Below are 20,106 nucleotides of genomic sequence, written 5' to 3'. Positions count from 1 at the left end.
CACACAGCTCCACCAATGCACCCACCACACAGCTCCACCGATGCACCCACCACACAGCTCCACCGATGCACCCACCACCGCCGAGGCACCCACCACACAACTCCGCCGAGGCACCCACCACACAGCTCCACTGATGCACCCACCACACAGCTCCACCGATGCGCCAACTAAGCTCCACCAATGCACCCACCACACAGCTCCACCAATGCACCCACTAAGCTCCACCGATGCACACACCACTCAGCGCAACCACAGCATCACTCAGCGCAACCACAGCATCACTCAGCACCACCACAGCATCACTCAGCACCACCACAGCATCACTCAGCACCACCACAGCATCACTCAGCGCAACTACAGCATCACTCAGCGCAACCACAGCATCACTGGTTGAAATATGTTCTTTCAATGTTTCAAACTTTTTTCAAGCTTTCACGCTTTATTACAAATCACAAAAAGATGTTAATATTTCACTTCTGTTCTTGGATTTTCGTCGCAATAAAAAACACTGAACATAATCTTCACAAAAGTTATTTACAAAAATTTAAGCTATTGCCATTACAAATTAAATACATTATTTAAGTATTAATTATTTAAAAAAATTAAAAGCCATTGTTATTTGTAATATCAATACATCTAAGTCACGTAAATACAAAACATGTTGCATTACAAATGCTATAGGTGTCACATTTGCGAAAGTTATAACTATTGTCATTGTAAATGACAAAGCTATTAATTTAGCTATTTTCAAAAATAACACATAAATAAACAAAAATTTCATTTGAAAGACCAATAGCTCAAACTTTCCTAATGCGAGCCCTATTGCATTTCCAATGCTTGTTCCCTCCATGTCTCTACCACAAGGCACTCACTCCCTATACTACAAAATGCAGATGATACAGATTAGGCCCCCCCCTGCTCCTCACCTGATCTTATGCAGATGAGTGTCTCTGTGCTTCAGGGCCTCCCAGATCAGGGTCGCACCAGCGTCACCCGGTGCATTCCAACCCAAGTCCAGGTCCAGCAAAGAGCGGTTGGAGCGAAGGGCGGCGGCCAGAGCTGCACAGGAAGCACCGGTGATCCTACAGTCAAAAAGGCTAAGAAGGAGCGAGAATTAATAATCCTATTGATAGAGAAAAGCCACGCCCCTCCGCCCCGACCCAATCCCCCGCTCCTTACCGGATCTTCTGCAGCCGGGTGTCCGGGTGCTTCAGGGCGTGCCAGATCAGGGTCGCACCAGCGTCACCCAGGGGATTCTCACCCAAGTCCAGGTCCAGCAAAGAGCGGTTGGAGCGAAGGACGGCGGCCAGAGCTGCACCGGAAGCACCGGTTATCCTACACCTATCGAGGCTAAGAAAAGGAGAGAGAGAGAGGGGATTAAAACATTAATAATTTGAAAGATTTATCACTAACGGGATTAAAAACAAGGTATAAATACCGAGACCAGCAGCTGCGCTGGCCCAGGACTCCCTGACCTGAGGTGGACAAGAAACACTTTAACTCCTCCCACTGTATGAATTTATGGGGGACTTTGGGTGCACTTATAAAAGCACATATACCATCTCTTATCAGGGCCGCTCATGGGATAGATTCCTTTAGTAGACGTTTCGGTCACAGTCACATTAAATCAGTTATACACATTTACAATGCAAAGTGCGTCCCCGCGGTGGCGTTTGTTGACACGAGCCTCGCCGTTCAATTCAAGTTCCTGAAAACAAAATGTAAAGAAAGCGATCAAGAATACCCAGAGTGTCCCAGAGAAATGTGTCCATCAAGAAATGGGAGCAGATGTTATAACTGATTTTGTTTGACTCCGTCCAACACTTCTGTGGCTCTCAATGCGGCTGAAGAGGGAATTGGAATTTAACGGGATGATTGGGGCTGATTGGATACACTTGGAACTGAGTCATCGCATTCCTTGAGTAAAACAACTCTGGGGGGGTTGGGAAAACCACAGTTGTTTAGTCCTCCAGAGCTAATTAGTAAATCAGACAGAGGCTGGGTGGAAGAGGCTTTTAGATTAACCACTGGTGAGGTGAACAGCGTTTACAACATAACTTTTACCACACAGTACCTTTACCACGCAACTTTTACAACGCAAGTCGTTACAATGACTTGCGCTGGGGGGCGCTCTAGGATAGGGAATAGTTTAATTTCCTATCCAAAACCTTCCCTACTATCCACGGGGACTGGAGTTGGAATAGTAAATTAAACTATTCACTACACAGCGCCCCCCAACGCAAGTTGTTGCAACGACTTGCGTTGTAAAACCTGCGTGGTAATGACATACATCCACTGGTGAAGCGAGGCTACAAGCGGCTCAATCCAAAGATGGTTATAAGCACTTTATAATCGTGAAATCCCATCGTAGAAGACTACTGTAGGAGGCTGTCTTAGTATATGGTGCACACTTATTATAGTGAAGCACCCTGCACTAATACAGACAACCCTTACGGTGATTCTAGTGCTCTTAGGCAACTTTAGAAAGCTCTCTGAGTGGTAGCTGTGGAAAGCAGCCTTCCGGCTTAGTCCAGGAGGAGTGTAAAGCAGCTTGTTTTACCAGAAGTAATCATATCATCTCACTAGAACAGGAGCCCGTGACCGGAAGGTTGAGCACAGTCCCCTGGGATCAGTGCATTTGCTCGCTGAGCCATCTCACCAGAATAGGAACCCGTGACCGGAAGGTTGAGCACAGTCCCCTGGGATAGGTGCATTTGCTCGCTGAGCCATCTCACTAGAATAGGAGCCCGTGACCGGAAGGTATAGCACAGTCCCCTGGGATCGGTGCATTTGCTCACTGAGCCATCTCACTAGAATAGGATCCCGTGACCTGAAGGTTGAGCACAGTCCCCTGGGATAGGTGCATTTGCTCGCTGAGCCATCTCACCAGAATAGGAGCCCGTGACCGGAAGGTATAGCACAGTCCCCTGGGATCGGTGCATTTGCTCACTGAGCCATCTCACTAGAATAGGATCCCGTGACCTGAAGGTTGAGCACAGTCCCCTGGGATAGGTGCATTTGCTCGCTGAGCCATCTCACCAGAATAGGAGCCCGTGACCGGAAGGTTGAGCACAGTCCCCTGGGATCAGTGCATTTGCTCGCTGAGCCATCTCACCAGAATAGGAGCCCGTGACCGGAAGGTTGAGCACAGTCCCCTGGGATAGGTGCATTTGCTCGCTGAGCCATCTCACTAGAATAGGAGCCCGTGACCGGAAGGTTGAGCACAGTCCCCTGGGATAGGTGCATTTGCTCGCTGAGCCATCTCACCAGAATAGGAGCCGGTGACTTGAAGGTTGAGCACAGTCCCCTGGGATAGGTGCATTTGCTCGCTGAGCCATCTCATTAGAACAGGAGCAGACAGGTGGAAGTCACTGCATCTTATAATAACTGCTGCTTCAAGCAGAAGAAAGGTTCAAACTTTATACCCGTAATAGCAGCTCCTACGTCTGAACCTAACACGGTCTCATGAGAATGATGTAACCCGCCCCCCCCCCCCCACCTTCCCAAGGACATTCCTACTGGATTCACCTGAGCTCCTTGAGGCGGCTCCGCGGATCCCTCAGCGCCTCACACAGCACAGATATGTCTGCCTCTGGCTCCGACTTCTCCACGAACAAGAGGAAGGAAATAGAAAGAATAACCTCATCCCACATCTTACAGTTGCTGAATCTGTGGAGGAAAGAACAGCCATGAGCCTCACAGGTCAGTGCTGGGGTCAGTGCAGGGGTCAGTGCAGGGGTCAGTGCAGGGGTCAGGGCAGAAGTCAGGGCAGAAGTCAGTGCGGGGGTCAGTGCTGGGGTCAGTGCAGGGGTCAGTGCAGGGGTCAGTGCAGGGGTCAGGGCAGAAGTCAGTGCGGGGGTCAGTGCTGGGGTCAGTGCAGGGGTCAGTGCAGGGGTCAGGGCAGAAGTCAGTGCGGGGGTCAGTGCAGGGGTCAGTGCAGGGGTCAGTACAGGCATCAGTACAGGGGTCAATGCAGGGGTCAGTGCAGGGGTCAGTGCAGGGGTCAGTACAGGGGTCAGTACAGGCATCAGTACAGGGGTCAATGCAGGGGTCAGTGCAGGGGTCAGTGCAGGGGTCAGTACAGGGGTCAATGTAGGGGTCAGTGCAGGGGTCAGTGAAGGGGTCAGTGCTTGGGTCAGTGCAGGGGTCAGTGCAGGGGTCAGTACAGGGGTCAATGCAGGGGTCAGTGCAGGGGTCAATGCAGGGGTCAGTGCAGGGGTCAGTGCAGGGGTCAGTGCAGTAGGCAGTGCAGAGGTCAGGGGTCAGTGCAGCGGTCAGTACAAAGGTCATTGCCGGGGTCAGTGCAGGGGTCAGTGCAGTGGTCATTGCGAAGGTCAGAGCAGGGGTTACCAATGCAAGGTTTGCTTCACAGGTGTCTTTTTTCTTCACAATTAAAAAGGTTATTTCTTGTTAATGAGGACAGTAAAAATCTAAACTGTAACAGGTCTGACTTGCTCTTGTCCCAGGAGGCGTCAGGGGGACGCCACACCTACCTCTGGCAGCAGAAACGGAAATAGCGCCTAGAAGACTGGACACATGTTTTAAAAGTATTTCTTTGGTGGAGAAACTATGAAGATTGCCGCATGAGTGACATTAGTTCTTCAGCCAGAGTAACCCAGGACACAAGAGGTTTTACCTCTAGTCACTATGAGTCCCGTAAACCGCGCTATGATCCTGAGTCTAAAGCTCCGCTTTTAAAACTTTAATATAAGTTCATTTTCACATTGAAATGGTTTGTAACAAACTCCACAGGAAATAAATATTGACGGAATATTTACTACTTATTCAACACCAAAGAAGCTCCCAGTGGAGAAGAAAAGAATGGATGAATAAGAGACATCTGTGACTGCCACCAGGGAGCTATAGAATGAATGAATGAATGAATGAATGAATGAAGCACACACAGGGCTACAATGAGGGAACTACAGAATGAATGAATGAAGCCCTGAGCTTCAATGAGGGAACTACACAATGAATGAATGAAGCACACCCAGAGCTCCATGTAGGGAACTACACAATGAATGAATAAGAGACATCTGTGACTGCCACCAGGGAGCTATAGAATGAATGAATGAATGAATGAATGAAGCACACACAGGGCTACAATGAGGGAACTACAGAATGAATGAATGAAGCCCTGAGCTTCAATGAGGGAACTACACAATGAATGAATGAAGCACACCCAGAGCTCCATGTAGGGAACTACACAATGAATGAATAAGAGACATCTGTGACTGCCACCAGGGAGCTACAGTATGAATGAATGAGTGAATGAAGCACACACAGGGCTACAATGAGGGAACTACACAATGAATGAATGAAGCACACACAGAGCTCCAATGAGGAAACTACACAATGAATGAATGAAGCACAGACAGGGCTCCAATGAGGGAACTACACAATGAATGAATGAAGCACACACAGGGCTCCAATGAGGGAACTACACAATGAATGAATGAAGCACACACAGGGCTCAAATGAGGGAACTACTCAGTGAATGAATGAATGAAGCACACACAGGGCTCCAATGAGGGAACTAAACAATGAATGAATGAAGCACACCCAGAGCTCCAATGAGGGAACTACACAATGAATGAATGAAGCACACCCAGAGCTCCATGTAGGGAACTACACAATGAATGAATAAGAGACATCTGTGACTGCCACCAGGGAGCTACAGTATGAATGAATGAGTGAATGAAGCACACACAGGGCTACAATGAGGGAACTACACAATGAATGAATGAAGCACACACAGAGCTCCAATGAGGAAACTACACAATGAATGAATGAAGCACAGACAGGGCTCCAATGAGGGAACTACACAATGAATGAATGAAGCACACACAGGGCTCCAATGAGGGAACTACACAATGAATGAATGAAGCACACACAGGGCTCAAATGAGGGAACTACTCAGTGAATGAATGAATGAAGCACACACAGGGCTCCAATGAGGGAACTAAACAATGAATGAATGAAGCACACCCAGAGCTCCAATGAGGGAACTACACAATGAATGAATGAAGCACACTCAGAGCTCCAAGTAGGAAACTACACAATGAATGAATGAAGCACACCCAGAGCTCCATGTAGGGAACTACACAATGAATGAATAAGAGACATCTGTGACTGCCACCAGGGAGCTACAGTATGAATGAATGAGTGAATGAAGCACACTCAGGGCTACAATGAGGGAACTACACAATGAATGAATGAAGCACACACAGAGCTCCAATGAGGAAACTACACAATGAATGAATGAAGCACACACAGGGCTCCAATGAGGGAACTACACAATGAATGAATGAAGCACACACAGTGCTACAATGAGGGAACTACACAATGAATGAATGAAGCACACCCAGGGCTCCAATGAGGGAACTACACAATGAATGAATGAATGAAGCACATCCAGGGCTCCAATGAGGGAACTACACAATGAATGAATGAAGCACACACAGGGCTCCAATGAGGGAACTACACAATGAATGAATGAAGCACACACAGGTCTCCAATGAGGGAACTACAACATGAATGAATGAAGCACACCCATTGCTCCAATGATTGAACTACACAATGAATGAATGAATGAAGCACACACAGGGCTACAATGAGGGAAGTACACAATGAATGAATGAAGCACACACAGGGCTCAAATGAGGGAACTACACAATGGATGAATGAAGCACACACAGGGCTCCAATGAGGGAACTACACAATGAATGAATGAATAAAGCACATCCAGGGCTCCAATGAGGGAACTACACAATGAATGAACGAAGCACAAACAGGGCTGCAATGAGGGAACTACACAATGAATGAATGAAGCACACACAGGTCTCCAATGAGGGAACTACAAAATGAATGAATGAAGCACATCCATGGCTCCAATGATTGAACTACACAATGAATGAATGAAGCACATCCAGGGCTCTAATGAGGGAACTACGCAATGAATGAATGAAGCACACACTGGGCTCCAATGAGGGAACTACACAATGAATGAATAAAGCACACACTGGGCTCCAATGAGGGAACTACACAATGAATGAATGAAGCACACACTGGGCTCCAATGAGGGAACTACACAATGAATGAATGAAGCACATCCAGGGCTCTAATGAGGGAACTACGCAATGAATGAATAAAGCACACACTGGGCTCCAATGAGGGAACTACACAATGAATGAATGAAGCACACGCTGGGCTCCAATGAGGGAACTACACAATGAATGAATGAAGCACACGCTGGGCTCCAATGAAGGAACTACACAATGAATAAATGAATGAAGCACACACAGAGCTCCAATTACGGAACTACACAATCAATGAATGAAGCACACACAGGGCTCCAATAAGGGAACTACACAATCAATGAATGAAGCACACACAGGGCTCCAATGAGGGAACTACACAATGAATGAATGAAGCACACACTGGGCTCCAATGAGGACACTACGCAATAAATGAATGAAGCACAAACTGGGCCCCAATGAGGGAACTACACAATGAATGAATAAATAAAGCACACACAGGACTCCAATTAGAGAACTACACAATGAATGAATGAAGCGCACACAGGGCTCCAATGAGGGAACTACACAATGAATGTATAAAGCACACCCAAGGCTCCAATGAGGGAACTACACAATGAATGAATGAATGAATGAAGCACACACTGGGCTCCAATGAGGGAACGACACAATAAATGAATGAAGCACACACTGGGCTCCAATGAGGGAACTACACAATGAATGAATGAATGAATGAATGAATGAAGCACACACTGGGCTCCAATGAGGGAACTACACAATGAATGAATGAAGCACACACAGGGCTCCAATGAGGGAACTACACAATAAATAAATGAATGAAGCACACACAGAGCTCCAATTACGGAACTACACAATCAATGAATGAAGCACACACAGGGCTCCAATGAGGGAACTACACAATGAATGAATGAAGCACACACTGGGCTCCAATGAGGACACTACGCAATAAATGAATGAAGCACAAACTGGGCCCCAATGAGGGAACTACACAATGAATGAATAAATAAAACACACACAGGACTCCAATTAGAGAACTACACAATGAATGAATGAAGCGCACACAGGGCTCCAATGAGGGAACTACACAATGAATGTATGAAGCACACCCAAGGCTCCAATGAGGGAACTACACAATGAATGAATGAATGAATGAAGCACACACTGGGCTCCAATGAGGGAACGACACAATGAATGAATGAAGCACACACAGGGCTCCAATGAGGGAACTACACAATGAATGAATGAATGAATGAAGCACACACTGGGCTCCAATGAGGGAACTACACAATGAATGAATGAAGCACACACAGGGCTCCAATGAGGGAACTACACAATGAATAAATGAATGAAGCACACACAGAGCTCCAATTACGGAACTACACAATCAATGAATGAAGCACACACAGGGCTCCAATGAGGGAACTACACAATGAATGAATGAAGCACACACTGGGCTCCAATGAGGACACTACGCAATAAATGAATGAAGCACAAACTGGGCCCCAATGAGGGAACTACACAATGAATGAATAAATAAAACACACACAGGACTCCAATTAGAGAACTACACAATGAATGAATGAAGCGCACACAGGGCTCCAATGAGGGAACTACACAATGACTGTATGAAGCACACCCAAGGCTCCAATGAGGGAACTACACAATGAATGAATGAATGAATGAAGCAAACACTGGGCTCCAATGAGGGAACGACACAATAAATGAATGAAGCACACACTTGGCTCCAATGAGGGAACGACACAATAAATGAATGAAGCACACACTGGGCTCCAATGAGGGAACTACACAATGAATGAATGAATGAATGAAGCACACACTGGGCTCCAATGAGGGAACTACACAATGAATGAATTAAGCACACACTGGGCTCCAATGAGGGAACTACACAATGAATGAATGAAGCACACACTGGGCTCCAATGAGGGAACTACACAATGAATGAATGAAGCACACCCAGGGCTCCAATGAGGGAACTACACAATGAATGAATGAAGCACACCCAGGGATCCAATGAGGGAACAACACAATGAATTAATGAAGCACACACTGGGCTCCAATGAGGGAACTACACAATGAATGAATGAAGCACACACTGGGCTCCAATGAGGGAACTACACAATGAATGAATGAAGCACACCCAGGGCTCTAATGAGGGAACTATGCAATGAATGAATGAAGCACACACCGGGCTCCAATGAGAGAACTACACAATGAATGAAAGAAGCACACGCTGGGCTCCAATGAAGGAACTACACAATGAATAAATGAATGAAGCACACACAGAGCTCCAATTACGGAACTACACAATCAATGAATGAAGCACACACAGGGCTCCAATGAGGGAACTACACAATGAATGAATGAAGCACACACTGGGCTCCAATGAGGACATTACGCAATAAATGAATGAAGCACAAACTGGGCCCCAATGAGGGAACTACACAATGAATGAATAAATAAAGCACACACAGGACTCCAATTAGAGAACTACACAATGAATGAATGAAGCGCACACAGGGCTCCAATGAGGGAACTACACAATGAATGTATGAAGCACACCCAAGGCTCCAATGAGGGAACTACACAATGAATGAATGAATGAATGAAGCACACACTGGGCTCCAATGAGGGAACTACACAATGAATGAATGAATGAATGAAGCACACACTGGGCTCCAATGAGGGAACTACACAATGAATGAATGAAGCACACACTGGGCTCCAATGAGGGAACTACACAATGAATGAATGAAGCACACCCAGGGATCCAATGAGGGAACAACACAATGAATTAATGAAGCACACACTGGGCTCCAATGAGGGAACTACACAATGAATTAATGAAGCACACACTGGGCTACAATGAGGGAACTACACAATGAATGAATGAAGCACACACAGGGCTCCAATGAGGGAACTACACAATGAATGAATGAAGCACACACTGGGCTCCAATGAGGGAACGACACAATGAATTAATGAAGCACACACTGGGCTCCAATGAGGGAACGACACATTGAATGAATGAATGAATGAAGCTCACACAGGTCTCCAATGAGGGAACGACACAATGAATGAATGAATGTTGCAAACACAGGGCTCCAATGAGGGAACTACACAATGAATGAATGAAGGACACCCAGAGCTCCAAAGAGGAAACTACACAATGAATGAATGAAGCACACACAGGGCTCCAATGAGGGAACTACACAATGAATTAATGAAACACACACTGGGCTCCAATGAGGGAACTACGCAATGAATGAATGAAGCACACACTGGGCTCCAATGAGGGAACTACACAATGAATGAATGAAGCACACCTAGGGCTCTAATGAGGGAACTACGCAATGAATGAATGAAGCACACACCGGGCTCCAATGAGAGAACTACACAATGAATGAAAGAAGCACACGCTGGGCTCCAATGAAGGAACTAAGCAATGAATAAATAAATGAAGCACACACAGAGCTCCAATTACGGAACTACACAATCAATGAATGAAGCACACACAGGGCTCCAATGAGGGAACTACACAATGAATGAATGAAGCACACACTGGGCTCCAATGAGGACACTACGCAATAAATGAATGAAGCACAAACTGGGCCCCATTGAGGGAACTACACAATGAATGAATATATAAAACACACACAGGACTCCAATTAGAGAACTACACAATGAATGAATGAAGCGCACACAGGGCTCCAATGAGAGAACTACACAATGAATGTATGAAGCACACCCAAGGCTCCAATGAGGGAACTACACAATGAATGAATGAATGAATGAAGCATACACCGGGCTCCAATGAGGGAACGACACAATAAATGAATGAAGCACACACTGGGCTCCAATGAGGGAACTACACAATGAATGAATGAATGAATGAAGCACACACTGGGCTCCAATGAGGGAACTACACAATGAATGAATGAAGCACACACTGGGCTCCAATGAGGGAACTACACAATGAATTAATGAAGCACACACAGGGCTCCAATGAGGGAACTACACAATGAATTAATGAAGCACACACTGGGCTCCAATGAGGGAACGACACAATAAATGAATGAAGCACACACTGGGCTCCAATGAGGGAACTACACAATGAATGAATGAATGAATGAAGCACACACTGGGCTCCAATGAGGGAACTACACAATGAATGAATGAAGCACACACTGGGCTCCAATGAGGGAACTACACAATGAATGAATGAAGCACACACAGGGCTCCAATGAGGGAACTACACAATGAATGAATGAAGCACACACTGGGCTCCAATGAGAGAACGACACAATGAATGTATGAAGCACACACTAGGCTCCAATGAGGGAACGACACAATGAATGAATGAATGAATGAAGCTCACACAGGTCTCCAATGAGGGAACGACACAATGAATGAATGAATGTTGCAAACACAGGGCTCCAATGAGGGAACTACACAATGAATGAATGAAGGACACCCAGAGCTCCAAAGAGGAAACTACACAATGAATGAATGAAGCACACACAGGGCTCCAATGAGGGAACTACACAATGAATTAATGAAGCACACACTGGGCTCCAATGAGGGAACTACGCAATGAATGAATGAAGCACACACAGTGCTCCAATGAGGGAACTACACAATGAATTAATGAAGCACACACTGGGCTCCAATGAGGGAACTACACAATGAATTAATGAAGCACACACTGGGCTCCAATGAGGGAACTACACAATGAATGAATGAAGCACACACAGGGCTCCAATGAGGGAACTACACAATGAATTAATGAAGCACACACTGGGCTCCAATGAGGGAACTACACAATGAATTAATGAAGCACACACTGGGCTCCAATGAGGAAACTACACAATGAATGAATGAAGCTCACACAGGTCTCCAATGAGGGAACGACACAATGAATGAATGAATGTTGCAAACACAGGGCTCCAATGAGGGAACTACACAATGAATGAATGAAGGACACCCAGAGCTCCAAAGAGGAAACTACACAATGAATGAATGAAGCACACACAGGGCTCCAATGAGGGAACTACACAAAGAATTAATGAAGCACACACTGGGCTCCAATGAGGGAACTACGCAATGATTGAATGAAGCACACACAGGGCTCCAATGAGGGAACTACACAATGAATTATTGAAGCACACACGGCTCCAATGAGGGAACTACACAATGAATGAATGAAGCACTCACTGGGCTCCAATGAGGGAACGACACAATGAATGAATGAATGAAGCACACACAGGGCTCCAATGAGGGACCTACACAATGAATGAATGAAGCACCACCGGGCTCCAATGAGAGAACTACACAATGAATGACAGAAGCACACGCTGGGCTCCAATGAAGGAACTACACAATGAATAAATGAATGAAGCACACACAGAGCTCCAATTGCGGAACTACACAATCAATGAATGAAGCACACACAGGGCTCCAATGAGGGAACTACAAAATGAATGAATGAAGCACACACTGGGCTCCAATGAGGACACTACGCAATAAATGAATGAAGCACAAACTGGGCCCCACTGAGGGAACTACACAATGAATGAATAAATAAAACACACACAGGACTCCAATTAGAGAACTACACAATGAATGAATGAAGCGCACACAGGGCTCCAATGAGGGAACTACACAATGAATGTATGAAGCACACCCAAGGCTCCAATGAGGGAACTACACAATGAATGAATGAATGAATGAAGCATACACTGGGCTCCAATGAGGGAACGACACAATAAATGAATGAAGCACACACTGGGCTCCAATGAGGGAACTACACAATGAATGAATGAATGAATGAAGCACACACTGGGCTCCAATGAGGGAACTACACAATGAATGAATGAAGCACACACTGGGCTCCAATGAGGGAACTACACAATGAATGAATGAAGCACACACAGGGCTCCAATGAGGGAACAACACAATGAATTAATGAAGCACACACTGGGCTCCAATGAGGGAACTACACAATGAATTAATGAAGCACACACTGGGCTCCAATGAGGGAACGATACAATAAATGAATGAAGCACACACTGGGCTCCAATGAGGGAACTACACAATGAATGAATGAATGAATGAAGCACACACTGGGCTCCAATGAGGGAACTACACAATGAATGAATGAAGCACACACTGGGCTCCAATGAGGGAACTACACAATGAATGAATGAAGCACACACAGGGCTCCAATGAGGGAACTACACAATGAATGAATGAAGCACACACTGGGCTCCAATGAGGGAACGACACAATGAATGTATGAAGCACACACTGGGCTCCAATGAGGGAACGACACAATGAATGAATGAATGAATGACGCTCACACAGGTCTCCAATGAGGGAACGACACAATGAATGAATGAATGTTGCAAACACAGGGCTCCAATGAGGGAACTACACAATGAATGAATGAAGGACACCCAGAGCTCCAAAGAGGAAACTACACGATGAATGAATGAAGCACACACAGGGCTCCAATGAGGGAACTACACAATGAATTAATGAAGCACACACTGGGCTCCAATGAGGGAACTACGCAATGAATGAATGAAGCACACACAGGGCTCCAATGAGGGAACTACAAAATGAATTAATGGAGCACACACTGGGCTCCAATGAGGGAACTACACAATGAATTAATGAAGCACACACTGGGCTCCAATGAGGGAACTACACAATGAATGAATGAAGCACACACAGGGCTCCAATGAGGGAACTACACAATGAATTATTGAAGCACACACTGGGCTCCAATGAGGGAACTACACAATGAATGAATGAAGCACACACTGGGCTCCAATGAGGGAACTACACAATGAATGAATGAAGCACACACAGGGCTCCAATGAGGGAACTACACAATGAATGAATGAAGCACACACTGGGATCCAATGAGGGAACGACACAATGAATGTATGAAGCACACACTGGGCTCCAATGAGGAAACGACACAATGAATGAATGAATGAATGAAGCTCACACAGGTCTCCAATGAGGGAACGACACAATGAATGAATGAATGTTGCAAAAACAGGGCTCCAATGAGGGAACTACACAATGAATGAATGAAGGACACCCAGAGCTCCAAAGAGGAAACTACACAATGAATGAATGAAGCACACACAGGGCTCCAATGAGGGAACTACACAATGAATTAATGAAGCACACACTGGGCTCCAATGAGGGAACTACGCAATGAATGAATGAAGCACACACAGGGCTCCAATGAGGGAACTACACAATGAATTAATTAAGCACACACTGGGCTCCAATGAGGGAACTACACAATGAATTAATGAAGCACACACTGGGCTCCAATGAGGGAACTACACAATGAATGAATGAAGCACACACAGGGCTCCAATGAGGGAACTACACAATGAATTAATGAAGCACACACTGGGCTCCAATGAGGGAACTACACAATGAATTAATGAAGCACACACTGGGCTCCAATGAGGAAACTACACAATGAATGAATGAAGCTCACACAGGTCTCCAATGAGGGAACGACACAATGAATGAATGAATGTTGCAAACACAGGGCTCCAATGAGGGAACTACACAATGAATGAATGAAGGACACCCAGAGCTCCAAAGAGGAAACTACACAATGAATGAATGAAGCACACACAGGGCTCCAATGAGGGAACTACACAAAGAATTAATGAAGCACACACTGGGCTCCAATGAGGGAACTACGCAATGAATGAATGAAGCACACACAGGGCTCCAATGAGGGAACTACACAATGAATTATTGAAGCACACACTGGGCTCCAATGAGGGAACTACACAATGAATGAATGAAGCACTCACTGGGCTCCAATGAGGGAACGACACAATGAATGAATGAATGAAGCACACACAGGGCTCCAATGAGGGACCTACACAATGAATGAATGAAGCACACACCGGGCTCCAATGAGAGAACTACACAATGAATGAAAGAAGCACACGCTGGGCTCCAATGAAGGAACTACACAATGAATAAATGAATGAAGCACACACAGAGCTCCAATTACGGAACTACACAATCAATGAATGAAGCACACACAGGGCTCCAATGAGGGAACTACACAATGAATGAATGAAGCACACACTGGGCTCCAATGAGGACACTACGCAATAAATGAATGAAGCACAAACTGGGCCCCACTGAGGGAACTACACAATGAATGAATAAATAAAGCACACACAGGACTCCAATTAGAGAACTACACAATGAATGAATGAAGCGCACACAGGGCTCCAATGAGGGAACTACACAATGAATGTATGAAGCACACCCAAGGCTCCAATGAGGGAACTAAACAATGAATTAATGAATCAATGTTGCAAACACAGGGCTCCAATGAGGGAACTACACAATGAATGAATGAAGCACACCCAGGGCTCCAATGAGGGAACTACACAATGAATTAATGAGGCACACACTGGGCTCCAATGAGGGAACTAGACAATGAATGAATGAAGCACTCACTGGGCTCCAATGAAGGAACAACACAATAAATGAATGAAGCACACACAGGTCTCCAATGAGGGAACTACACAATAAATGAATGTAGCACACACAGGGCTCCATTTAGGATACTACACAATGAATGAATGAAGCACACCGGGCTCCGATGAGGGAACTACACAATGAATGAATTAAGCACACCCAGGGCTCCAATGAGGGAACTACACAATGAATGAATGAAGCACACCCAGGGCTCCAATGAGGGAAAGACACAATAAATGAAGGAAGCACACCCAGGGCTCCAATGAGGGAACTACACAATGAATGAATGAATGAAGCACACACAGGGCTCCAATGAGGGGATGACAGAATGAATGAATGAAGCACACACAGGGCTCCAATGAGGGAACTACATAATGAATGAATGAATGAATGAATGAATGAAGCACACACTGGGCTCCAATGAGGGAACTACACAATGAATGAATAAAGCTAACACAGGGCTCCAATGAGGGAACGACACAATGACTTTTTTGAAGCACACCCAGGGCTCCAATGAGGGAACTACACAATGAATTAATGAATGTATGAATGAAGCACGCCCAGGGCTCCAATGAGGGAACTACACAAGGAATGAATGAAGCACACACTGGGCAACAATGATGGAACTACACAAGGAATGAATGAAGCACACACAGGGCTCCAATGAGGGAACTACACAATGAATGAATGAATCACACACTGGGCTCCAATGAGGGAACTACGCAATGAATAAATGAAGCACACACTGGGCCCCAATGAGGGATCTACACAATGAATGAATGAATGAAGCACACACAGGGCTCCAATTAGGGAACTACACAATGAAGAATGAAGCGCATACAGGGCTCCAATGAGGGAACTACACAATTAATGTATGTAGCAAGCCCAGGGCTCCAATGAGGGAACTATATACTGAATGAATGAATGAATGTTGCAAACACAGGGCTCCAATGAGGGAACTACACAATGAATGAATGAAGCACACCCAGGGCTCCAATGAGGGAACTACACAAGGAATTAATGAAGCACACATTGGGCTCCAATGAGGGAACTACACAATGAATTAATGAAGCACACACTGGGCTCCAATGGGGGAACTACACAATGAATGAATGAAGCACACACAGGGCTCCAATGAGGGAACTACACAATGAATTAATGAAGCACACACTGGGCTCCAATGAGGGAACTACACAATGAATTAATGAAGCACACACTGGGCTCCAATGAGGAAACTACACAATGAATGAATGAAGCTCACACAGGTCTCCAATGAGGGAACGACACAATGAATGAATGAATGTTGCAAACACAGGGCTCCAATGAGGGAACAACACAATGAATGAATGAAGGACACCCAGAGCTCCAAAGAGGAAACTACACAATGAATGAATGAAGCACACACAGGGCTCCAATGAGGGAACTACACAAAGAATTAATGAAGCACACACTGGGCTCCAATGAGGGAACTACGCAATGAATGAATGAAGCACACACAGGGCTCCAATGAGGGAACTACACAATGAATTATTGAAGCACACACTGGGCTCCAATGAGGGAACTACACAATGAATGAATGAAGCACTCACTGGGCTCCAATGAGGGAACGACACAATGAATGAATGAATGAAGCACACACAGGGCTCCAATGAGGGACCTACACAATGAATGAATGAAGCACACACAGGGCTCCAATGAGAGAACTACACAATGAATGAAAGAAGCACACGCTGGGCTCCAATGAAGGAACTACACAATGAATAAATGAATGAAGCACACACAGAGCTCCAATTACGGAACTACACAATCAATGAATGAAGCACACACAGGGCTCCAATGAGGGAACTACACAATGAATGAATGAAGCACACACTGGGCTCCAATTAGGACACTACGCAATAAATGAATGAAGCACAAACTGGGCCCCACTGAGGGAACTACACAATGAATGAATAAATAAAGCACACACAGGACTCCAATTAGAGAACTACACAATGAATGAATGAAGCGCACACAGGGCTCCAATGAGGGAACTGCACAATGAATGTATGAAGCACACCCAAGGCTCCAATGAGGGAACTAAACAATGAATTAATGAATCAATGTTGCAAACACAGGGCTCCAATGAGGGAACTACACAATGAATGAATGAAGCACACCCAGGGCTCCAATGAGGGAACTACACAATGAATTAATGAGGCACACACTGGGCTCCAATGAGGGAACTAGACAATGAATGAATGAAGCACTCACTGGGCTCCAATGAAGGAACAACACAATAAATGAATGAAGCACACACAGGGCTCCAATGAGGGAACTACACAATAAATGAATGTAGCACACACAGGGCTCCATTTAGGGTACTACACAATGAATGAATGAAGCACACCGGGCTCCGATGAGGGAACTACACAATGAATGAATTAAGCACACCCAGGGCTCCAATGAGGGAACTACACAATGAATGAATGAAGCACACCCAGGGCTCCAATGAGGGAAAGACACAATAAATGAAGGAAGCACACCCAGGGCTCCAATGAGGGAACTACACAATGAATGAATGAATGAAGCACACACAGGGCTCCAATGAGGGAACTACACAATGAATGAATGAAGCACACACTGGGCTCCAATGAGGGAACTACACAATGAATGAATGAAGCACACACTGGGCTCCAATGAGGGAACTACACAATGAATGAATGAAGCACACACAGGGCTCCAATGAGGGGATGACAGAATGAATGAATGAAGCACACACAGGGCTCCAATGAGGGAACTACATAATGAATGAATGAATGAATGAATGAATGAAGCACACACTGGGCTCCAATGAGGGAACTACACAATGAATGAATAAAGCTAACACAGGGCTCCAATGAGGGAACGACACAATGACTTTTTTGAAGCACACCCAGGGCTCCAATGAGGGAACTACACAATGAATTAATGAATGTATGAATGAAGCACACCCAGGGCTCCAATGAGGGAACTACACAAGGAATGAATGAAGCACACACTGGGCAACAATGATGGAACTACACAAGGAATGAATGAAGCACACACAGGGCTCCAATGAGGGAACTACACAATGAATGAATGAATCACACACTGGGCTCCAATGAGGGAACTACGCAATGAATAAATGAAGCACACACTGGGCCCCAATGAGGGATCTACACAATGAATGAATAAATGAAGCACACACAGGGCTCCAATTAGGGAACTACACAATGAAGAATGAAGCGCATACAGGGCTCCAATGAGGGAACTACACAATTAATGTATGTAGCACGCCCAGGGCTCCAATGAGGGAACTATATACTGAACGAATGAATGAATGTTGCAAACACAGGGCTCCAATGAGGGAACTACACAATGAATGAATGAAGCACACCCAGGGCTCCAATGAGGGAACTACACAAGGAATTAATGAAGCACACATTGGGCTCCAATGAGGGAACTACACAATAAATGAATGTAGCACACACAGGGCTCCATTTAGGGTACTACACAATGAATGAATGAAGCATACCGGGCTCTGATGAGGGAACTACACAATGAATGAATGAAGCACACCCAGGGCTCCAATGAGGGAACTACACAATGAATGAATGAAGCACACCCAGGGCTCCAATGAGGAAAAGACACAATAAATGAAGGAAGCACACCCAGGGCTCCAATGAGGGAACTACACAATGAACGAATGAATGAAGCACACACAGGGCTCCAATGAGGGAACTACACAATGAATGAATGAAGCACACACTGGGCTCCAATGAGGGAACTACACAATGAATGAATGAAGCACACACTGGGCTCCAATGAGGGAACTACACAATGAATGAATGAAGCACACACAGGGCTCCAATGAGAGGATGACAGAATGAATGAATGAAGCACACACAGGGCTCCAATGAGGGAACTACATAATGAATGAACGAATGAATGAAGCACACACTGGGCTCCAATGAGGGAACTACACAATGAATGAATAAAGCTAACACAGGGCTCCAATGATGGAACGACACAATGACTTTTTTGAAGCACACCCAGGGCTCCAATGAGGGAACTACACAATGAATTAATGAATGTATGAATGAACCACACCCAGGGCTCCAATGAGGGAACTACACAAGGAGTAAATGAAGCACACACTGGGCAACAATGATGGAACTACACAAGGAATGAATGAAGCACACACAGGGCTCCAATGAGGGAACTACACAATGAATGAATGAATCACACACTGGGCTCCAATGAGGGAACTACGCAATGAATGAATGAAGCACACACTGGGCCCCAATGAGGGATCTACACAATGAATGAATGAATGAAGCACACACAGGGCTCCAATTAGGGAACTACACAATGAAGAATGAAGCGCATACAGGGCTCCAATGAGGGAACTACACAATTAATGTATGTAGCACGCCCAGGGCTCCAATGAGGGTACTAAATACTGAATGAATGAATGAAGCACACACTGGGC

At 45.5% G+C, this 20,106-nt stretch overlaps 1 protein-coding gene across 1 annotated transcript in view; it reads right to left on the bottom strand.

The window, feature by feature from the left end:
* Positions 1–922: 922 nt before the first annotated feature.
* Positions 923–20,106, bottom strand: part of LOC147736913 (NACHT, LRR and PYD domains-containing protein 12-like) — a 707,348-nt gene continuing 688,164 nt past the window's right edge. Inside the window, exons 4-6 of the mRNA XM_086962964.1 lie at positions 3,529–3,592; positions 1,180–1,350; positions 923–1,097 (exon numbers count right to left, since the gene is read on the bottom strand). Of these exons, the coding sequence (XP_086819090.1) occupies positions 923–1,097; positions 1,180–1,350; positions 3,529–3,592 (410 nt within the window). The remainder of the gene's footprint in view (positions 1,098–1,179; positions 1,351–3,528; positions 3,593–20,106) is intronic.

This window comes from Lissotriton vulgaris, chromosome 1_1 (assembly GCF_964263255.1).
Source record: "Lissotriton vulgaris chromosome 1_1, aLisVul1.2, whole genome shotgun sequence".
In the NCBI taxonomy this organism is placed as follows: Eukaryota; Metazoa; Chordata; class Amphibia; order Caudata; family Salamandridae; genus Lissotriton; species Lissotriton vulgaris.
This window is presented reverse-complemented; position numbering and strand designations above follow the sequence as displayed.